Here is a 24,355-nt window from a genome sequence, read left to right as displayed (position 1 = left end):
TACACAGATGACTTCTGTAGCAGGGTTTCGACTGTGCCTTCTTCTCTTTCTCCTATCTCAGCCTCCTCATCTTCTAAAAAATGTCTTTATTGCACACACGAACATAGCTGTTTTTGGTTGTTTGCAACTGACTTAGAAAAAGTAAAATAATTGTGGTTTGTTTATGACTTGTACAGCTGAAACACCCAGATGAAAAGAGCTGTTGAGGAATAATATTCATATAATCATTAATAAGTACCATAGGAATTACAGTGATTAAATGGAGGGAAAGACAACACTTACTTTTTAACTTAAGAGTTCGCATTAATTTAACTTGATTGAAAGTTTAGTGATGGGTCATGGCTGATAGAGAACCAGCCTCAGCACCGTGGTTCTGTGGTTCCTGCACATGGAGGCAGGATGTCCTAGGAGAGTGGTTAGGGTTCTCTGTGTGCACACAGTAGTATCCTTGAAAAGGTTACTGTTTCTAGCATGAACTTCACAACTGAAATGCGCTCTGCTGTGTTTCTCTTCTTTATTAGCTTGTATCAATTACAAAAAAAAGAAATAGATTTTTACCTCTATTCTTTGTGCAATGAGGTAGGACATGTATACATATCTAAATATGAAGAAATGAAAACATTGTAAAGGCTGAGAATGATCTGGCTAGCCCATCTCTTGCTAAGGGTAACTCTAGAAAGAGTGGGTCCACTTTTTCTGCTTTTAACATGATCTGTGACAGACAGTAGAAATTTATGATAGAAAGAGGTATGATACTTTTTGTTTTTTCATTATACCTCCACAGATGACCTGGTGTCCAGGTGGTATACATGGTAAAAAGAGGCAATAGGAAGGAGGGATGAAACTCAGTTAAATACAACTCTTAGTAATTTCCAGATATTTTGCTCAAATCATATCATTTATTCCTTGCACCTCTATGAGGAAAGTTTTATCATTTTCCCCCATGTTACAGACTGAAGCTCATAAATCTAAATTTGAGGATCATAAAGGTAATATGACTTGCCTAAGGTCACAGAGCTCATCTGTGGTAGAGCTAAGATTTTCCCGTTCAGAGCCACTGCTCTAACTACTGCTGCCTGCTCATGGAGTGAAAGAAGACAATTCAGAAGGTGGCCCATCTACCCCGGTGATGACAGCCAATTTTTTTGTCTTCCCATTGTCAACATTTTAGCTTTTACTCTCTGTACAACATATGATTTTGCAGTCTTGTTCTGTTTTACATAATTCTTACATCCGAGATTTAAAAGCTCCATCCTTCAAGGAATAGGACCCAGGTTCTTTACTTTTTGTACCCCTCACCCTACTGTATCTAGCAGGTAAAAGCATCAATAAACATTCACAAATTGGTCAATATCAGGCCTAATTGTGAATTTATTATAGCAAGTCAAAGATATATAAAGGTATAGACAAATCTCACAATGAGGCATTGAAGCTAAAGAAATACATTCCCTTCATCAACTTCCAAAGTTGCCTGTAATGCAGATCAATTAATCTACAATTTCACAATTTTTTCTATGCTTCATCTCTTTTTCTTAACCAGGCAGCTAACTAGCATTGTGGCCAAAGAACATATTAAAGCCAACTGGCCTACTTGGTGATGAAACACAAAGGCTTAACCTGGTTATACCTTTGGGGGAGCTTTTTAGATGTTCATATGCCTGGGCTCCTTCCCCCAGTATTCTGACTTAATTGTCCAGGGGTGGGGCTCAGTCATCAATAGGATTTTAAAACTCCCTAATTGATTTTAATGTGTTGCCTGGTTTGAGAACCACTGACCAAACTGACGGAACATTCCAGAAAAAATAGAAACCTGTGTTTTCTCATTCCTAGTTTTTTGGGATCACAAGCAAGGTTGATAGGGGAGGAAAAAAACAAGGAGGAAAGTGGCAGGACTATGTAACTTGGCATGCCATTGGAATGCAGCAAACTATTAAAAAATATTTGTGAGCCTCAAAATTTTTGTGCACCTATTGACAAAGTGTTTTAAACAACTGTTTCTCCCCTATGCTCAAGTTTAAAGGTCCCCCAAAACTTCAAAAATGTTGTAATATTTGGCAAAGCATTCCAAATAAATGACCCTCAGCTGTGGAATTTGCTCCATCTAGCATAGCAGGCTGCTCTCTTTAGCAGTCAGCCAAACCCAAAATTTGGCAGCTTTTGGAATATGGTGCAAAATAGATTCTTTTTAAACCTGAGAGTCACTGAAGATTTATTTTGCTGGAAAGATATGACTTTTAAAAGTAACAAGTAATTATTGCTCCTGGACCAAGTAGACTCAGAAATCTGCAAGACAGACTATGAAATCAAGGCCACCCGTCTTTCTTCATTCTACTGATGAGTAAATGAAGGCTCAAAAGGATGAAGTTATTTCCTCAAGTCACACCACATAATGGCAGAGCCTGGGCACATCCCGATCTCCTGACTCAGAGGCCAGTTCTCATGTTTGCCCTGCCACAGCCAGAGTCCTCTGGGAATGGCGTAGATGCTTTCTTCTGTGATTCATATTTGATTGTTCACAAATGCAATGTTCTTGTAAATGCTTATAGGTAGGTATATGAACTTCAGTAACTGTAGCAAATGTATGTAAATTACATTGTAATTTTTGGCATGTAATATCCTTTCCATAGTCTCAAATACAAAATCTGATTTTATTATACTCTTGATAATGACAATGAAAGTTTCTAATTCATCTAGAAGAACATATGTGAACCCCTGCATCGAATGCAAATCTACAACAAACTGCTATAAAAAGGTCTTGTCTTTCTCTGTATTTTCTGTCTACTCAACCTACTTTTCACTATATTTTACTGTGACTTAGAGAAAGTACAGAAGCCAGAGGCGAGTGAAAAATGATTCCCAGAAAGGCAGGAAAATTTCTAACATTAAGCTCTATTAAATTCTAGGCAAGGAGTTAGGCCTAGTGAGATAATTTACGATGGTGCTAGCAGACTCATTTAGAAAAAAAAAAAAAAAAGCAACTCATTTAATGATAATTTTGTCTTGGCTCTTCCCATTTCCCCACATTCCGCATGTTATTCCACTTCCTTTCACTCGAACTGAGAATACCACTGAGACACAAAGGGTCAGAGACCTGCTCCTAGAGTTCACTCCTCATCATAAAATATATTTTTCTCCCTTCTGCAGAAAATTGCCTTTCCTTTCACCACACCCAATACATGTTGGCCATTTACCGAAACATATTACTTATGAGAGATGTTGTTACTGTTTATTAAGGATTTTTTTTTTCCTGAATTTTACACCAAAGATAACATGAATAGAAAGAGAGGAAGGACCCCAGTAGAACTTCCCAAGTCCAGCCTCTGGGCCTTCCCCAAGCCCATGGCTGCTCCGTCACTTCCTTTTTTTACAGCAGGCCTGGTAGGCTGCTTCCCTTTCCCTGAGGTGGCTGCCACTACCTACTCTCTCCTGGAATCCTCTTTTCCAAGAATAGCTGGGGAGTAGGACATAATGCCGCATGCTCCCCTTCTCACTGCCTCCCCTTCCTTGGTATCCTGAAAAAGGCAACATGCTCTCTTATCTGGTTTAACTATTTTGCTATTAGTCATGAGAGAGAAACAAAAGACAACAAAAACATGGAAAATACAAAGTTTCCAGAATCTTTCAATGCCATTTCAGCTGTGGTCCCCCGTCCAGAGTTCTGATTCCATTTATGCCTTTTTCACTTATATCTGAGGGTTGGAGGCAAGGTGCTCTCCTTTCTCTATGATGTCTCTTCTCAGGTTTGTTGAGTCTTTACTGTAAATATTTAACATCTAGACAGCTTAGGAATAACATGTAGAAGAAAAAAATATTACCAAGTAAATTTGAGAATTTAAAAGAGAAATGCTCTCAGTTCCTTTTGCTTCATCTCTCTAGAAAGTAATGAAAGAGCAACATGGGCTGGAATTAATCATTATTATTAAGATCTGGTAGCACCTCCTCAGTGAAGCCACGTTAAGAGCATCCCATGAACTCCCATATTCCCACACATTTCTTCTTCCTGCAGCTATGAACTCCCATATTTCCACATATTTCTTCTTCCTGCAGCTTCTTCCTGTGCTATGATTGCATGTTTGCTGTCTGTTCCACATCCTAGACTGAGTTTCCCTGGAAGGAAGTGACTGCGACCTTCTCTATTCACCTCACGTTACTGGAGGCTAGCAGAGTGCCTGGCACATAGTAGGTACTTAACAAATGGTTGTCAGAAGAATGCAGTGGTTCTCAGAGGAAGAAAAGCAGGAGGCAGAGTCTTTCTCTAGCCAGAGATAAATACTACAAGGAATAGACAACCAGACTTCAAAGCTGGGTTTGGGTCTCTGTGATGCTGCTGAGAGAGAAACTGTCTTGCCCCAAGATGAAGAATTATTTGATAAATAAGGAGGATTTAAGGCATTTTAAAATCCTACCTTGTTCCTTATTTCCCTAGACCAATCACCTCCCAATATACATTGAACAAGAAAATGGGTAAGAAATTGGAATGGGATGGATCAAACAGGAATGCAGATTTATGAAAAACTCTCATTTGTGTGACTTTGAGCAAGTTACCAACCCTCTCTGGGCCCCAGTTTACATCTGTATCATGAAATGAGTAGATTAGACAATATATAAGCTTCCTTATAGCATTATGATTCTAAATGATTCAAATGTGGTGCAATGCATTTTCAATTTTCCTCCCTTCCACCTCATACAAAACAAAACAGAACAAACAAACCAACAAAACACCCTGACCTCTACCACTGTCAACAATATACTTGGAAAGGAAGAAAAACTATAAATTATGGACACAGGATCAATGAGCTGAAACAAAAGATTAAAATATGTTTCATATCTAGAGAGCAATTTTTCATAATGGTGTCAAACAAAAAGTTCTAGTCAATGTTTACACTAGGACATGATGAAAAATTCCAGACATAAAACTTCTGCAACTTAGACTTGAACTCAGAGGACCTCCCAATTTTGAATAAATTTTACAACTAAAATCTATTGGGATTTTTTTTTTTCCTTAAGAAGAATTCATCTTTCAGTAATGATTTGTTTTCTTATTGAGACTATCTCTGGCTATCTGGAACTGTCATTCTAGGTATGACAGCTGAAGATTTACTTATATACCATTCTCTTTTAATGATTTTGGAGGAAAACCATTTTTGAAGGACATTATATTTCCTTGACTTATTTATCGGAAGGCACTGCATGTAATTCAATCTATTCCTCAATATGAACAGCAGCTACTATAACACAGTGAAGTCGTCAGGCCCCAGAGAAACACTTGAAGCCCTGACTTTTTCTTTTGATGGTGCTTCAGGATCCACCTGAGCTGTCAGCTATCACTTCTCATTACCGTCACCTCCCTGTCGGCTTGGTCTCTTGTCATCTCTCTGATATCTAATTTGCTAACTAAAGGTAGGGAAAAATGTCTTAATTCATCATTGCATACCCAAAAGTAGCATATTTCCTGCTACTTAAAGTGCTTAGTAAATAAATGTTAGTTGAAATAATGCATGAATTAACATAGTAGGTTAAACAAATTTTTTTAGAAATAAGTTTGCTAAAACCAGGTGTGAAATAATAATGAACAGATGGATGCTGAGTAAAGGCTTGAGAGGCTTGGTTTAATACATAGATTTGCAAGAGTTTCTGTACAATTTCTAATTCTCAACTATATTCTAGATAGATTAGACTGCCATAGGATTGAGTTCTGACCTTTCATGAGATAAAAAAAATAACACTGGTAGATTAATAAAAGACATACAGAATTATTGCATAAACTATGGGTGATTATAAAAATTGTGTTAGCAAATAATTTTTCTATTTCTAGGCACTTTTGATCTAGTTCAAAAATAAAACTGATGGATGGATTGGCGTGCTTACATTTTTAAGAAAGCTGCTTGAGTGGGTACCTCATTATGCCTACTAGCTATGTGATTTTGGACAAATTTAACCTCTTTTAATTTCAGTTTTCTTATCTGAAAATAGTAATGATAAAACCTTTCACACAGGGCTCTTCAACAAATTAAATAATTCATTTTAAAGCACTCACCATATGCCTGGGCCTTAAGAAACATGTAGTTTTTTTTTTTCTTGTAACATGCTGTCCATTCCTGGAGTTGGGACAGTGGTTCCAACCCTGTGCATGGCCAGGCAATGTGGCTGTTGACATTTCTCTCTTGTATTTGTTGCCTGGCAGATATTGCCATGACTCAGAATTAGGTGTTGGGAACAAAATGTGGCATCCTTACTTAAAATACGCTCTAAGTCTTCTAAGTCTCCTACGCTAAACAGGCATTTCCATTACACTAGCATTCTAAAGAATCAGATTTCAATGTGGGCAATGTTAAGGGAGGAAGGAAAAGGGACTTAAAAGAAGACTGGTAATTCAAGTCCCCACAATTCATCATTACTGTCACAATCCTTAGCAATTGGCATCTGGAAATATAAAACTTTCCCATATTGCTGTCAATTCTTATAGAATTAAAATATTCAATATCAAAAACAAAATGAAAGCCTCAAATTTGTATGCAACTAAAGTATTACACACAAACGTGGATTTTACTTGAGGGAACACATTAATTTCCCCTCAATTTAAAAAAAACAAATTCATGATATCCCAGTTTCTTTCTCAGTGTTATTTATCACAATAGAATATACTAATATGTTTCCTAATGTAGAGAAATTAAATACTACAAAATAAATGGGTTATCTTATGAATAATTATACTTGTAAATTTATAAAGAATACTCTAAAATAGGAGCGAGGAAACAGACGGTAATACTGCGTCAAACACTCCCTAAAAATGAATTCTTGCTATATAAAGAAAAACAATGAGATTTTATCATCCTCCACTTTAGCTTAACAAATAACTTTTGCCAATGTTTTCTCAGTCTTTCTAATCTATCTTCTTATCAAACTGGCCAATTTCTTTTTCATTTGTAGTGAAGTTTTATCTGCTATTTGATGATTATGTTAGGGATCTAATACCTCAGATTGTTCTTGCTAAATTCCAAGACCATTACTATAGATCTTAGCTTTTAACCTCTTAATTAGCTGCATTGTTGACTTTTGAATCTTTTCCAAATAAGGCATCCTCGATAAACAAAAATATACTTGTATCTCAACTCCTTTAGAAACCATTTTGGCTTTTCAGTAACACTTTCACACTAAACTTCTCAATTGACAATTTATCAGCAACCCACAGAAAACATTAAGAAAATCTTCAATAGCCCTTTTCTAAAATATTGAATCTTCCAGAATACATGAACTGAATCATAGCCCAAGGCTTAAACATACATCAATATGAAGAAAAGCATTTTATTCAGAGTTTTAAAAACTATCTGAAACCGTAATTCTTTTTTTAGCTGCACTTCACTGCTTGGGAACTCATTTACTGAAAAACAAATATCAACAAAATTATGGCTGATCAAAATCAATTTTTAAAACAAATATAAATAAAACTTCGTAAAATTTATGTCACAATTCTGACAGCTGTGGTTCTGCAGGGAGTAAAAGAGGAAGTGGTGAGGAAATCAGAGATAAGGACAGCGAGCACAAGGACTAAGGGTCCAATGCCAGTAACCCTTTGGCCTGAATAAGAAAGATAGAGCTTGCTAATAATTCCAGTACTATGGGAATCTTGAAACTGTCTCCTAACAAATTCGAATGTCATTTCTAAAATATCTTTTTTTTTTATAAAACTGGAACTTTTCATATACTCAATTTGTAAATGTACATGTATATTAAGACCCACTTAAAAACCATATAGAAAGTAATTTTGCTTTTGCCCTCAAAACTTAGAAATTTTTTATCTTAAGAACTTTTAAAAATTCAATTTCTATGAAATCAATACTTTAACTATTCTACACGCATCTCTGGTATGCTATAGAGATCTGTAGAAGAAAAAGTAATTATCCAGCCACATCAATTGTTGAAATAAATACCTCTGCTTTAAATGATTATAGTACAGATAATGGAGTCAAGTAGCATTTAAAGAGATTAAATATTGCTGTTTCCCTATGCTCCTGTGCCTGGCTCTCTTTTTTTCTTTCACTAATTCTTGCTAGGTCATTTTTCTTCTATGATTTCAGGGCCACTTATACGCTGAAATGTCTTGTATCATTATCTCAGACACTTGCTTCTTCCTGAACTTTAGATCTGCATGCACGATTGCCTAGGGGATCTTCTAATATAGATTCATTTATTTGGTCATTCATTTAGTCAAATTTTTTTGAGTATCCACCCTGTGCCATTAATTGTTCTTAGTGTTACAGAGTGGACCATGAACCTAACAGACCATAATATCCACTCTCATGGAGCTTCCCTTTTAGACAAATGATAAGCCAAACTACTAAGTGAAATTAACATTACAGGTTAAAAAAAAGACAAGGACTGGGAAAAGAATCTTGGAGAAGGTACATTTTTTAAAAAAGGCTGGTTTAGGAAGACCTCACTGAAAAGGCAACATTTGAGCAAAAATCTGAAGGGACTAAGGAAGTAAGTATACAAAAACTTGGTAAAAAAAGCATGCCAGCCAAATGTTCTATGGATGCTTTAAACCAAAGATTCAAAATTAAACTTTTTCCTTGTAAGATGGCTTCTCTTTCAATACTTCCTGTTTCCTGAATCATGCCATCAAGAAAAAAATCTGAGATTTATTTACCCGTAGGCTCTGCTCTTTCCATAACTCTGAATGACAATCAGCAGCCCATATCCTTTTGATTCTACCTCCTAATATCCTATTGACTTCATTCCTATTGCAAGAAATAGTGTTACTGCCTTTGTTTAGGCTTTGGATTTTGTTTTGGGCTTTGTTTTAGGCATTGTTTTTCCCTTGGATTTTCCTAGTATGCATTCTCTTAACCAGTGTTACTGGCTGCAATTTTGCCTCCTCCAACCCATCCTTGATGCTGCTAAACAATGATATTTGTGAAATGCAGTTTATCATGCCATTCTCTTGTTTAAACTTTTCAGTAGTTTCTCATTATGGGTTTCTGATACTCATACTTTTTATTGTGGTATGAGGGTCTAATGTGATTAGCACACTCACTCTGCCTTCCTCTTCTTCCAGATAATCTCTCCAGGTTATCACCATTTTGGGTAAATTTACTGGCTCTCGATAAAAGTTCCTCTCAAAAGTGATTCCTTACAACACTGTGCCCTCTTAAATACTTCTACGGCTACTTTGTAACAGTTATTCGTTTACATGTTTTGTCTTTCCAAAACTCAGCTCGGTGCTTGGTTCAAAGTAGGTACTAAAAAAAATGAATGGATAAAATTAAATGTATTACCCTTTTTGACTGGTGTAATATAAATACAGACACCCCATATCTAAGCTCCAGCCACAGGCTAAAGGGTTCTTCATTCCTCAAACCCTCAGAATCATCTTAGAAACTCCTGTTCAACATGCAATTCAACGTATTTTGACACTGAACACAGATAGCCAGTCTTATTTGCTTGGAAAACCATCTGATTTTGAGGTTGAAAGAACTGGTCCCATGTTTTAGAAAAGGAAATTAGTGACAGAAAGAAGAGATAATGGAAAATTAGCTTTACAAAGCTACTCCAGTGGCATCTAGGAAGAAAGAGACCCAACTTGTATTTAAGGAAGAAATTAACAACCAGACATAAAAATTGCAAAATATTTAACATAAATGGGGGACCAGGAATAGCCCAATGTAATTTAGTATTATATCCAGAGTAAAATGAAACAATTTGCAAGCTTCTCATATTGATCCTAGTGGGGGTGACAAATTGTTTACAAGTACCTAATGGTAAATGGAAATTTACAGTACACTGCATTGAGAGGTATGCTACTAGTAGTGTTCCCATGTTACCACATGGTCTTAGTTGGAATTAGACTACTATGTATGATTTCCAGTTTTATGCCTCATTTTGCTATTTAGAGAATAGTAAAAAAATAATTAGAACTTTTTATTTTATATGCTATCATTATTTTGATATTTCTACCTATGCATCTAGGAAGATTTGTATTCTTAATAATGGTATAAAATGTAACTTTTTTAAAATAGGAATTCTTAAAGATATTTTAAATACTTTATAGGTACAAAAACATTTTCATTTAGAGAAGTTTTATAGATAATTAAACTGAATATTGGCCAATTAATTCTCTTGAAAGAACTTAAAACTCAAATCTTTTTCTCTATGGCTGGCGACCTCAGCCAGAGATTTCTTAGAATATAAAGAATAAGCTATTGCCTATGTTTATCAGATTTTATTATGCACAACAATCAATTGGAGATGTCCTTAAAATAGACTGCATGCAACTCAGTAGGTCTAGGGTAGAGACCTGGATTCTAGTTTCTAACAATCTCTCAGGGGTTGCTGCTGGTCCATACTTTTGAATAGTAAGGCCTGAATCAGTAGTTCTCAGCTTTGATGCCTATTGTGATCACATGGCGAACTTTAAAAAAAAAACAGCATTTCTAGGAGTGAAAGGTTAATAATCTGAGGTCCAATTTGGGTATTGAGTTTTAAAAACTCCTGAACAGCTAAATTTGAGAACCTATGGCCTAAAATGGATTGGTTAGATTTATTGGTAGGTTTTACTTCTCCTGGATTCTATTACCATAGATAACGGAGCTAAGAATAATCAGTACTTCATTGATTATGAGTAACAGATGCCCCAAATTTCCAAATTCTTACTGAGAATATGATTCATTATCAATCAGGTTTTAAAATTAAGATTTTTAGTGGCTTCATTTATATACTCCTACCAAATTATTTAATAACATACTTTTAACAATATTTTAAAGTTGAATATTCATGGCATTATAATGAAATGACAATCTGGATTATTTTTAGATTAGGATGTAGCTATGTAACATATGATTTTAAAGAATGTGGAGGTGTCTATTCACAATTACGAATAAAAAGGTTCAGCTTAGTTAGGAAGTTTATAAAAAATAATCACCAAATCTGGCACTCACACCAGCAGAAAGACCTAGACTCAAACAGTACAATCAAAAGTTTACTTAGTATCCCTATTTAAAGAAAGTACCAATGACCCTAGAGTTACAAATGTAATTATCTTTCTTCACAAGGCCTCTCTAATTATGTTGCTAGGTTGAGGTTTGTAAAAGGTCAAGATGCAATTCTATTCCAACGCTCCCTTCTTAACAGTTAGAAATGCACATTAAAAAAACTTTATAATAAAGAGAATATTTCAAACACTCAAGTATTTGCAGAAATTTCCTAATTATAGTAAAGAGTAATGAGTACAAATCAGCTGCCACATACTATATAAGTTCTCAAACTTCCTGAACAGGTTTTCTTACCCCTAAAATAAGGTATAGAGAAAGTCCAATAAAAATGTGAAAGCATATACAAACATAACATTAAGTATAACTCTGACAAGCTAAAAAATATATAGTGGAGCAGTGCAAATAAATGGAGTCCAGACAGGGGACTACTTCCAGCTTTGTCGCTAATTAGCCACGTAACAGCAAATCACATACCTGAGTCTCATTTTAAAAATAAAGATGCCTCAAATTGATTATTTTTGAGACACTCTAGCAGATCAAAGCTCTATGATCTAAAAAGTGATTCAGTGATCCTCTGAAGCAAATGATTAATTCTAACAAAAAGAAGCTCGAGAGTTTATTTTTAACATGATTATTTGAACAAGTTATAAAAATACCATTTAGTTTTAAATACCATTTTAAACTTGTCTTCAAGAAAAGTCTACTACCTGAAACTAACATAAGACTGTCAACTCTAATTAAAAAAAAAAAAAAAAAAAAGAGTAGATTAGGATATAGACATGCACAAGATGAAATATAATGTTAAGACAAAGAAGGAAGATAGCCATCTACAAGGCAAGGAGAGAGGCCTCAGAATAAGCTAACCCTAGCAACACCTTGACCTTGGACTTCTAGCCTCCAGGCTGTGAGAAAATAAATGACTGTCGTTTTAGCCAAAAAAAAAAAAAAAAAAAATCTACTAATTATTTGACTATTATTTAAAATAGCAAATAAACTTAAAAATTAAAAAAAATGAAGTGTAAGGGAAGCGGAGAGAAAAAGGATTAAACACTGTAAGGATACAATGCAGAATTAAATAAACAATGTAAACTGAGGATAATGAAATATTAAAAATCTTTTCCTAAGGAAAACTATTTCAAAGCATGAAGTATGAGATCTTATGATTCCAAAGAATATATAGGCATTCTTATTAAATAAACAAAATGTTTCTCAGTAATGCAAATAACTCATAATTCCTATATAACATTATCCTAATAAAAATGGTAGTACTTAAAGATTATTTCCTTTCAATTTATTGTTTAGTTTTAAATATATGTCCTGACAATTGTAAAATATCTAGTGTGACCAAATGCATGAGAAGTCCCTGTAAGAATCATAAAGTGCCATTCTTGCAGCTTCCTCTCACAAGGATGCTGAGAAAATGTAACAGTGAAAGAGACACAAGGTTGTCTCAATTATAAGTTCCAATCATTAATCTTCTTCAGAACTGGAATCATCTTCTTGGTCAGAGAGTTCAGGAACAGGGAAGCGGAGAATGGCAGCTACTCCAGTCAATTGGCTGAGCTGTTCCCCAGAAACATGAAGACTAGAGAATATCCTAACAGTGCCTGCATTCTCTTTCACACTGTCCACCAGCCTCACGTACCGGCTCCGTGTGGCTACATCCTGGTGCCTGAAGAGCTCATCGCTGATGAGCAATGTGTCAATTGCCATGGCCTCATTGGCCTTCTCCACTTGCTTGAGTCCATAAAAAGCTCGGTCAGGTTCATGTTGTAACATTTTATAAAAGTCATCCAACGCTTTCACTTCCCCAGCAGCTTTAGTGTCTGAAAGGCGGCTAGCTATAGTAGGGTCACAAAGGGCCTCTTTCAGGGAATACTTGTGTCCAGAGGAGGCATGTACCTAGAATCACAATTATAAAAATTAGACAAAAGAATCTCTTAGTGAACCCATATATCAACTCACAATGACCTAATGCCAGAAGCACTAATGGGTCTTTACATGTTTAAGGACTTAAGCAAAGTTTACCATATAAACTTGCTAGCTATTTAACAGGTCTTTTCATTATTTCACAATCCCAGTTAAATACTTTCTCCTTTTCTACTTTTCCCAATTCTAAAACTTAAGGAATAGTTTACACAAATCCCTCTGCCCATTCTTAATTATCCCTGGATAAGACTGTTTTACCTGAAGGAATTTGGACCGGTTTTCCAGGAGCACTTTATTGTCAGTCTTCACTGCTTGTTGAAACATGTAGTCGCAGAACTGCTCCCTCACAAATCCTGGGCTGGCCACCAGGACGCACTTTACAACATCAAAGTGTATGTGGCGCTGGATGGCCTGGACCACCTGTTCATAGAACCGCTCCAAGGCCCGGTCGTGTTGTGAGCAGTTCCCTTTCCGTTTCCTGGGGATGTTCACCTCCACCTTGGCCCGAGTGAGGGTCATGCTGGGAGTGACTAAGCAGATATGAGCGAGGCCTTCCTGCATGACCACAGCTGCCACATCAGCGCTCCAGGCTGGGTCACAGGCCTGCTCGATGCGCTCCAGAACCACACTGTCCCACTGTTTCTTGGCCAGGGTGAACTGACGGTTCGGCTCCAGCTCGATGGTGTGGTAAGCCCCCATCTTGACATACTCATTTTCTTGGATGTTGGTCCCCTTAACTCGCAGCTGGCAGGCTTGAGAGTCGAAGTCGATGGCCTCCACGCAGAGAGTGAGGGTAGTGCGGACCCGATTGCTCCCGACGCTGCCCGTGGAGGACTCAGTCTGTACCTTACGGATGGTGGAGGCGCGCAAGCTGTCGCCCACCTGCACTAGATTGTAGGTGTGCCACATGTCCTCAGGTTCTTCGGGGACTAGGGTCACCTGGCCCGCATTGTCTTTTTCAATGTCCTTCCTCACCAGCTTCATGATCTTGGCAGGGGCTCACTGCCAGAACAGGAGGGACCGAGGGGTTCCCGACCGGGAGAGGGGCAAGGAGGGGACAGGGAGTCTAGGCAGGGAAGGGGGCGGGGACTGCCTTTGAGGTTCCTATAGCCCCTTGCCCGGCGGGAAGGAGACACTTTAGCTCCGACTCTAGCGGACGAGGGGAACACTTACTCTAGTCTTTCCTTTCTTAGTCCAGGGTGCGCGGAGCCACAGCGGCGCAAGGGACACCTTAGGGAACATAGATTCCTCCGCTGTTGCAGCAGCCACCACCAACCAAGTGGCTGATGCAATGAGGGCGCATGCGTAGCCCGCGTCCCGCCTCCCGGAGCACGTTGTACGTCCCGACAGCGGAGGCGGGGCCGAAGCTTGCGCGTGCGCAGCGGCACTAAGCGTGGACGAATGAGTCTTCTAAAGGAAGTTCGTGATATCCTTCGTGGAGAGTCTTTTATTTTAATGCCGAACTTGGACTTCCTAAGTTTTTACTTCCCTACCCGTTTGTGAAGAATCTGGGGACTATGTGAGTGAAAATGTATATATTTTTTAAGCTGCGAGCAGTTGCCACTCTACACCTTCTCCCTTCGGGTAAATCCAATTTCAAAACTTATGTAAAAGTAGCTCTCAGAAGAGCAGACTTGGTACCACAGTTCCAAAACATACTCAGCTTTACTCTTGCTTTATGCACACTCAGACGCCACACGCCTTTTGGAGCTTGTATTTCCAGAACCGGTTTCTAACAACGACCGGTCCGGGTCAGTCTGGGCTTTCAGCAACGCGCTCAGCTGTTTTTTTTTTTTTTTTTTTTGAGCTTAGTTCCCGTGCCTGCGGGATCTGATTAAGCCAGATGTTAAAGCACTGCTCCCAGAGAGAGAAGAAACCATCTGTGGAATTTACCCCTGGGTGGACCTCTCAGTTGCCTTCCCTGATGTCCTGGGAATCCCAGAATCTAAAATTGGCAGTCTCAGCTTTCCGCAGCTCAGTAGCTGGTGAAATGTTTAGATTGGGGGTTGGGTTGCAATAGGTTAGGGCGGGCTATTCACTGCCAAAGCTGAGAGCTGGAGATGTGGAAAGTGGGGGGAAACTTCTACTAGGACCGACTCCACTGGATAGTTACAGAATTAATTTTAAAGAAAATCCTTAAATGGCTTAACATTTCGGGGAGGGGGGAATTTGAGGAGTGGGGATTGCCTCTTTAAAAGACCAATGAATAGAAAAAGCCCACTAAAGTTTTCTTAAGAGTTAAGATGGGGTGGAGGGGAGAGGGGTCCTACGCACATATCTTACCTCCCTGAACTGGTGAGACCAGGGTAAAGGGAAGAATCTGACTTTGGCACAAATCTTGATACTCAAGTCTTAATTATCAGAGACTGTCAGGGGACACAAAGGTTCCCTCTAAAGATAGAGTGCAGATTAGAACTGTTTTTGTTTTGTGGCCTCTCTAACTCCCTCTCTCTCCTCACTTTTTCCCTCTTCCTCCCTCACTTTCCTATCATAGAGTTTGATACAAAGTCCGTAATTCAGATTGCCGCCTTCTCCTTCCACTTCCATGAGGATTCAACAGTTTTTCACTGAGCAAGGAACTGATCACACTGAAGTGTGAAGATGGCTTGCCTCTCCAAAGGACAATGTATGTTTTTGAAAGATGCTTGTTAACCTAGAAGAATTCCTAACTGGACGAGAAGGGAGAGAGGAAGAGGAGGAGGGTGATAGAGGAGATACTTTAAGGTTCTCCTTGATCACAATTCACTCCTCTCCAAAGTTGGCCAAGGATTAAAAACCACAGAATCACAGTGGCGGGCACATAGTAGAATCTTAATAAAAGTTAGTTTTTTGTTGAAGAGTTATCATTTATTGAATATTCACCAGGTACTTTCCTATGCTCTTTCTAAAGTCAATATTCTCATTTTATAGATTTAAAAAAATGAACTACAGAGAAGAAATGTATTTAAAAATCACATAATTAACATTAAAAATCAGACCTGTGTAACTCCACAGACTCTCTCCTCTTTCCACTACTGCAATGCTACGTTATGGATGCTTGAAATCATCTCTGCAACCACAAATTATGTGCTGTTATCCACTGCCACTTTTAACGTTCACCTTCACTGGTTGAACAAAGATTCGACAGCTCAGAACCAACACAGAGGATTCGAAGAGCACCATTCCCTTTCTTGCTCTTTTATCACTTTTTAAAAATCTTTATATTCTTCTTTTCAACATAGTTTTCCTTTTTCTTAGCCTAGCTCGCCATTGTAATCCTTGAGAAAGACCCAATATTCTACTTTAGAAAAATACACATATATTTCTACGTTTAAAACCTGTGGAAAACACATTGACTGTTAATTCTGTGGTTCTTTTTTAAAAATTTAAATTATGAAGCAAACTGCTTTGGGTTGTCTTTTTAAACATAAATATGCTTCAGCGATTGAACATACTTCTGGCATTCAAGGCCTGCATGATCTAGCTTTACAAGCTTTATTTCCCATACATCCTGGGAACTTTCTACTTTGCTGCCTTAACTCATGCTGTTTTCTCTATTTAAAATGTCACTTTCTCTCACTCTTGCTTCCATAAAACCTATTATCTTTAAGGACCAGTTTAAATGTTCTTTCACCTTCGAAACCATGCATTATATTAATTGGAATACATATCTTTCCTTTCTTATTGAACTCTGAGCGGATTCATCTCCCCACTGACCCTTGACAAGTTCCTTGAACATAGTAGGCACTCATATATTGATGATAAGCTGAGTGGGTCAGATTTAAAGTGTGGCAGCTGTATTATCACAGTTCTTAAGGTACCGATATTGTTATCGACTGTAGTTCACTTAATAATTTAAAAGTAATTCCTCTTATTTTAAAACTGCTATAGCTATAGTAGTTACATAGCATAGCACTATATGGTATTTTAATTCTTTACCAAAATAAGCAAAATCATGAAGAAACCATGACTTAGCTCTGTTGCTTTAAATTCTAATGTTATATTTATTTGTTCCTTGAAAATAGAAACCTTTATATCAGTTACTTTATATTGACTTTTTCCTATAACATTCATATTTCTCTGCAGAAGAAAAAAAAATTAGTTATTAATTCCAAAAGCTTTCACTTATTGTTTTTGATATACCTCTAGTGTGTCAAAAAAGAGAATTGGGCTAGAAGTCAAGCATCCCGGATTGCAATTCTTAACTCTGTCAGCTGTTTTTACTGTAGCTTTTGGCAGTACTCAGTCTTTTTGAAACTCAGTTTCTGTTACTTAAGAATTGAGGGAATTGAATTCAATAATTAAAATTGTTTTAATTGTAAACATTATGCTGCATCAGTATTTTAAAAATTAAAACAATATCCGTAATCTCACACTGACATTTATTTTCAATTTTGCATATTATCTTTTGAATTTTATTCTTTCTAAAGCCCATTTTAGTGGTAAAAGATCAATACTAAGTGTAATATTTGCACATCAAGAGTTGGCAGACCTGAGTTACAGTCTTTCTTAGCTGGATTCTAGCAACCTTACATAAGTTTCCCTAATCTCTAACCTCAAGTTTTTCATTCTAAATTGTAATAAGATTATCTGTCCTGCCTTTATTATTATACCTGCCTTTCTTATTTGGCATCCCTTATGAGGTTCTAATGAGATTGTGCTACTTTGTAAACTATAGAGCTCTATTAACTGTGGAGCTCTATAAATATGTAAGATACTATGGTAAATCTGTAAGAATGCCTGGCTTGAAGCTAGAAATCTGGATAAGACAAAGCATGGGGGCAAGGCCTCACTTTCACGTGATTGTAATTATTCAACTTAGAAAAATAATTGGTTCAGTAAAGTTGACTGATGGATAATCTGTTTGGGTGCATTTATTTATACTAGCCCCTCTTCTCCAGGGAAACCTTGGTCGGCCCTGCTGCCTGAAGTAGTTCATGCACCCTTTGTCAAAATGGATTACAGTCCTTCCTACTATAATAATATGTTAGAATTGGTTTTATGACAACAGCAAGGGTTATGGGCTCCTGAAAGATAAAAATCTTGTTTGAATATCCTGGGCTTAGCATAATAGGGGCTATATAAATTTTCTTATTTCTCTCTTGTATTTTTTTGCAAGGCTTACTTTTCTGCAACACAAACTAATCTTTTCCTTCCTCTGCTTAGAGCACCTTGGTGGCTCCTCCCATCATTGCTTCTTGGTCTCTTGCCTCTCAGACTGTGAGCCTCTGAAGGGCAGAGGCTACCTTTCATTCGTCTTTGTGTTTCTGGAACCCAGCACAACCGTTACATAATCATAGTTATTATATGAAAGAATAAATGGTGGTTCTTTAATTCAGATTTTTTTAACTTGTCTATATCTTAAAATTGAGAAATTACATTCTATTTTATAACATTACTAAAAAATTTTTTAAAAGGTTAGATTCTAGAAACTTTTCACTTTTTGAGATATCATGCTTGGATAAGAAAAATGATTACTTTAAACACCTCTTACTGAGGAAAAGGTCTTAAAATGTTTTAAAATAATATATAATGACAATTTTATTATACAAGGTTTGAAAAATGATCTTTACAGAATAAGTACCTAGAACTCTGATTATGACTATCTAGTTGCAGTTGATTTATAAAGAATGTGCTAACCTCAGATTGTACATGATGCCCATGCGACCTCCACAAGCAAAGCTAAGTGGACGACTGGGAGAATTACTCAGCTAAATTCAGGCAAAGGGTGAAAAGGAAAAGAGAAAGTTTTTTTTTTTTTTTAAAGAACTGGTTGTACTATCTAAATTTCCTGTGATTAAAAATACTTACTTGTAATTGTCACCAAACAATACAAAACCTCCTACCAAATAAAGAAAATCTTATCAACAAAAATGTGTGTGGGGGTGGGTGGGGAGGTGGATGTGTTTTTGTATGTATACCTATACATTACAGGATCATTTTCTCAAAAATATTACAATAAAATATATAATTTTAAAGACTGGTCAATACCTATGTATTTTCAAACTTTAGTATTTGGCAAACTAAAAGTATAGCTAATAAAATAATTTCGAAAGTACATTGTAATTTGTAATTTGTGATGAGATTATAGGATCCACAATAAAATACACAGATCTTAATCATCTTAATTATTTGACATACTAATGTGATTTAGGTGCCCTAGTCAGATTTAAGTATTTCCCTTTATTTCAGAAAATCTAAGATAATTCATACAAAGTATATATCTCTACTCCTTTTAATATCTGAATTACAGTGTTTTTTTCAATTCAGATTTCTCAGTTATTTTGTTTATAGAGATCTGCTGTTTGGATAAAACAATATTAATGTTTTCTTACTAAAGTGAATTCTTAACACCAACCAGTGCATACATGTCATTCTCCTTTTAAGACTTAGTGACTTTTTAATCTTCCTTTTAAATTATAAAAGATGTTAGATGAAAATTAAGTCCCTTCATATCTACAGAGCCCTAGTGTTAACCACCAAATGATGACAAAGTTAGGGTTTGCCAAAACTAGAGTCATTGATCCTGTGTGACTGGAACCTTTTTTTTTTTTTTTTTTTTTTTTTTTTTTTTCACCTTTTTCCTGAAGCTTCCTTTTAAAGGTATTTAGAGGAACTTCTGTTCTTGGGATCTAGTGAGGCTTATGATGCCAGAGGAGTAATTAGCCCCTGAATCAGATATAAACTTGGCTCTGGAAGAGAACTAAGAAGAGGACAATGTTCATATCTTTGTATCCAGAAATAGTGTCATTTGTATCCCAAAGGAGTATGTTTTAAATCTTATGATGCAGTTTCTAAAAGTACAAAGAAATGTGATAGAAAGCTACCATGTAGATACACCATATGTTCTTGATTATAATGATCAGATGTACATTTTCCCACATTTAAACATCTCTAAAACTAGGAAGCATCTAACAGACTAGCAATTATAATTGGATTGGCAATTCTCTCTTAGTAGTGATTAAATTATGGTACTCATTCAATTGATGCTATCTTCCATTCATTAGGTATAAATATGGATATACACACACGCAGCAGGTGGGGATATAATAAAGGAGACAATCTGATCTTTTAAGTATTTTGTGAGTTTGTCTATAGACTATTCTTTCATGAGTTATTCAATAACAAAGTTTCGAGTACACATTATTAGATGCTAAGGATAATAGACAAAGACCCTACCCTCAGGAATGTACGGAAAGCTGGGAAGACAGACAATTAGACATTTAATTGTAATATCATGTGGTACGTTATAGAAGCAAAGGTCCTTGGGGCTTACATGTCTCTGGGGCAAGGGGTCAAATTACTTCACTGGGTTTCTGGGAAATGACATTTCCCCTTTTCTGAGATTTAAATGAAATAAAACATGCAAAGTACTTGACACGGGGCCTGACACATAATATGATCTCAATAAATATGTGCTGTTCATCATTAAGTTGTGTTACTTTATTATTGTATGTTTGACCTTTGTCCCCTAGGAGGTTGAATTCTGCCATTTGGACATACCTGGTGGGAGGACTGGGTACAATGTTAGAGGGTGGGAAGAAAAGCATATTTATTTCCCCTGCTCCCCCACTCTGGGCTTCAGTTTTAGCAAGAGCTGCATTCCTCTTCCTGTGGCCCAGCTCTAGTCCAGAGGACCCCCTCCCATAGCTGGAGTTCGGTCAAACTGACACTGCGCCCTCCTCAGGCCGAGGAACATAATAGCTTCACTTTTTACTGTTGCTTCAGGTGCTTTTTTCCCACTGTTTGTCCTTAGATGCTCCACCATCTTTTGACAGTTCCTCTGTAAACAGTCCCTTTGTTAAACTGTCTTCAGTTAAATCTTTTATGGGTGCCACTAGTTTTTTGCTAGGTCTTTGACATAGACCAAATAACAATGAAGACTTTTTTGGACATAAGGGAGAACATCTTTCTTAATCATTTTTAAATACTGGAAAACACGAATACAAGACAGTTCTAAACTTAATGGGAAATTTATTGGGATGGTGGTGGTTTGTTGTGACGTAAACCCAGCTTTGAAGGCTGGAGAGAGTTTGTTTAAATGGCAGTGGGTGGTGGGAAGGAAGGGTGGAGTTCTTTTCTAGATGCATAAAATAACAAGACCACATCCACAGTAACAAAATGACCAAGAGGATTTTGAGGAAAGTAAGGAAATGAGAAGTCTGTGGTTAGGGGTTCTAGCACACAGAATAATGGTTTCCCAAAGATGTCCTTGTCCCCAATATCTGGAACCTGTAAATATGTTACTTTATATGACGAAGGGGCTTGGAATATTTGACTAAATTAAGGATCTCGTGATGGAGAGATTATCCTGGATTACTCAGGTGGGCCCAAGGTAATTAGAAAGATCTTCATGAGAAGTAGGCAATAGGATCAGAGTCAGAAGGAAATGTGATGATGAAGCAGAGTCAGAGGAAAGATTTGAAGATGTGACTCTGCTGAGTTAAAGGTGGAGGGTAGAGCCACAAGCCAAGAAATACAGGTGGCCTCTGGAAGCTGGAAATTGATTTTCCCCTAGAACCTTATATAGAGCCTAAGGATTCGAGGACATTTTAGACTTTACAAAATGGATTCCATGGGAGTCATGACAGTAAAGCCAACTCGCGCATAATGGGAATGCCCTTAGGGTATGACCAGACCGCCTATAACTACGGAAATGTCAGCCTCTACTGCAGTTGATAAGCCCCCTGACATCAGGAGCCGATAAGCATAAGATTACACACTTTAAGGACCATATGAGCTGAACACCTCAGGAAATGCTCAAGCTTGACCTGAGAATTACATGCTGAGAGGCGAAGACTCTGACCTTATGACCAATGCGAAACCACCGGTGCTGCCTGTCTACAGAGCGCGCTTTGGAGACACTAAGGACTTTCATCTCTTTGCTCTTTCGCGTAAGACTCTGTACTTCCCCTCTATGTGTGCTGTTTGTTAATTTATGGATACCTGATTGGTTTATCCGAGAAGATTCCACGAAATAAATTTGGCATTATGGAAAGACACAAACGTGTTCAAGAAAAGCAGGACAAGCCTCCAGAAGAAACAACTCTGCTGACACCTTGATTTTAGCCCAATAGGACTTCTGACCTACAGAATTCTAAAATAGTAAATCTGTGTTATTTTAAGTCAAAAAATCTGTGGCAATTTGTTACAACAGCAATAGGAAACTGATACATGGGTCGTAGGAGATAAAGAGTGCTAGATCAGGGCAAACCCTGAACTGTCAGTTGAGAATTTTGGATGTTGTTTGAAAAGAACAAAGAACCACCAAACATTTCGATTAAAGACTAAGATATAATGAAAATTACTTGTTAAGAAGAAGGATTAGAGGTTGAGTAAATTGGAGACAAGAAGAGATCCCTACGGCAGTGTGCATGGGTGGCTATGGTGATGAGACTCCAGGTTAGGTGTGGACTCTATGTATTGATGAGACGTTTCCAAGAAAACTGATAATATGATGACTGATTGAGAAACCAGCAAAGGAAAGGAAGAAGTCAAATTTCAGATCCTTATGTTGTGAAATGGGCATAAATATAGCATATATGAGGAACCTGTTGATTCAGACACGGTAACTTTTTAAATTCTAAATTTCAATACAATTGAGTAACAGATATATACACGCATACACACAAAGGGGAATTAAATATTATAATGTAGAAATATCTATGTGCTATTTTCAAGTCCTTTCCTGAATCCAGAGAGGCATATTATTCCAACAATTACAGAAAACCCACAGTATGCAACTTGTCACTGTTTTAGGTATGGAGGAATATAGTAGTTGAACCTAAAAAAAGTACTTCTCTCTCTCTCTCTCTCCATATATATATATATATATATATACACACACACACATATACACACACACACAAAAGTAATTACATGTGTACATAAATAATACAATTATATATAAACAATGTGAAATTGTAACTGCTTCTCTATTAAGTCTAATTCTTGTCTTTTTAGAGGATATGCAAATATCATTTGATTACTTCTGCATTATTGACTACTTATTTGGTAAAATGAAAAAGGTACTATTTGAATGGTTAGTACACTATTCGGATTTTGCACAACAACAACAAAAAATGCAATCAACCTCCAAAAAATTTGAGCTGGAAAAGCGTCATAGGTCAAGAGTAGTGACAGTAGCTGATAAATTAAACCAATCACTGGCTGTAAAGCTGTTCAGAAGTTACCACTGTTTGGATTATTGGACATTTCCTGAGTTGTGGAAAATGTTTGGATGAAAAGTCAGGAGCTCATAATTAACTCTCTTTACACCATCTCTCTATGAAAAGAAAAAAAAAGCTTTGCCAGCTAATATTCCATTTCTAAGTGTTCTTCATAAAAGTTAACAATGCTTGGCCACCTAAGCCAGGGTAAACTGGCTGGATCACCCCTGTTTTTAGTGGTAAAATGCTAAATTAACCGGTACTAATAAGCATGCCAGCAATAAAGACACTGAATAATTGAATACTGATGATATACTAAAGCCAGCCATTAATTAAACCATTAATCAGGTCATTTCCTTAACACAAAAGTTCACCTATCTGCCTTTTCTCTTTCACCATTGCTTTTTCTCCTCGATTAGTAAGTAACTGGTTAAAAAGATCTGACCATGTATTAATCATTTGGAAAAATCTTAGAAAATGCTATGATTCAACTCTTTTCTAATTAAATGTAACTTTGCATCTCCACTGTGTTTTTTAAGTCCTTCCTCAGAAATACCCGTTTATATACAAGTAATAATACTACCTTTTGCATTTTAAAAAAGTCTGCTCTGTAATATTTGCAGAATAAATGTCCACTATTCCTTTCTTAATCTCAAAATATTCCTCCTCCTGGGTGCTAATACAGAAACACCATGTCGGGACAAGATCGGGACAAGAAGCAATTTTGCCTTGCATTCCTCACTTTCCTTGTTCTGTAGCAGAATAGATTTGAATACTAGACGCAAAGAAAATGCCATAACATCCACTCTTGAACAACCTGAGGGTAAGAACTTTGCCTATAAATCAGGCGCCCTCTAGTTACCTCCCTCCAAAAGGAAGGATGGGGGAGGCCATTCAGCAAAGTCCTAAAATACAATGCATATTGTCGAAAGAACTTTAATTTGAAAAGTCAATTCTACCTTGTCAAGTTTTCAGCACTGCCTCCTTCCCTCCTACCATTGGGGTAGAGGGTTTTGAAACGACATCAAAACTAATTCCTATCGAAACCAAAACGCAGAAACTCCTTTCTGTGTTCCAACCTGCCCAGACGACCTGGAGAGCCCGAAAGTGGATCAGGGCTCCCTGCTCCTCTCTGCGCCACAGAAACGCGTACTCCCCCCACTCCCGCCCCCCACCACCCCTTTAAGCCACAAGCCCCGCACGCAGGAGATGCTCAGAGAAAAGCGGGGTCGCTCACCGGTGAGGAGCCAGCAGCAGGCGACAGCGACCCCTGGGTTGGCAGGGCAC

At 37.2% G+C, this 24,355-nt stretch overlaps 2 protein-coding genes and 1 long non-coding RNA gene across 3 annotated transcripts in view; 1 reads left to right on the top strand and 2 right to left on the bottom strand.

Annotated features, from left to right (window-relative positions):
- ITGA1 (integrin subunit alpha 1) overlaps nt 1-24,355 on the bottom strand; it is a 153,926-nt gene that overhangs the window by 127,994 nt on the left and 1,577 nt on the right. The window lies entirely within an intron of this gene.
- On the bottom strand, nt 12,261-14,196 carry PELO (pelota mRNA surveillance and ribosome rescue factor). Its single transcript, XM_011383609.2, has 2 exons — nt 13,179-14,196; nt 12,261-12,893 (listed from the first exon to the last, which is right to left on the bottom strand). The coding sequence occupies exons 1-2, from the start codon at nt 13,902-13,904 to the stop codon at nt 12,462-12,464; spliced, it is 1,158 nt and encodes a 385-aa protein (XP_011381911.1). The 5' UTR covers nt 13,905-14,196; the 3' UTR covers nt 12,261-12,461.
- On the top strand, nt 13,457-18,877 carry LOC111733155. The gene is made up of 3 exons (XR_002777859.1): nt 13,457-13,607; nt 14,114-14,439; nt 15,415-18,877. It is a non-coding gene; the product is annotated as an uncharacterized LOC111733155 (long non-coding RNA).

This window comes from Pteropus vampyrus, unplaced genomic scaffold (assembly GCF_000151845.1).
Source record: "Pteropus vampyrus isolate Shadow unplaced genomic scaffold, Pvam_2.0 Scaffold531, whole genome shotgun sequence".
NCBI lineage: Eukaryota > Metazoa > Chordata > Mammalia > Chiroptera > Pteropodidae > Pteropus > Pteropus vampyrus.
Note: the sequence above shows the minus strand (reverse complement) of the source record. Positions and strands in the feature narration are given on the sequence as shown.

Bases quoted from the DNA above. Each gene is read 5' to 3' on its own strand.
- PELO (XM_011383609.2), bottom strand. From the start codon at position 13,904: ATGAAGCTGGTGAGGAAGGACATTGAAAAAGACAATGCGGGCCAGGTG. The intron at 12,894-13,178 runs GTAAAACAGTCT...TTGTGATTCTAG, and splicing joins ACCGGTCCAAATTCCTTCAG to GTACATGCCTCCTCTGGACA.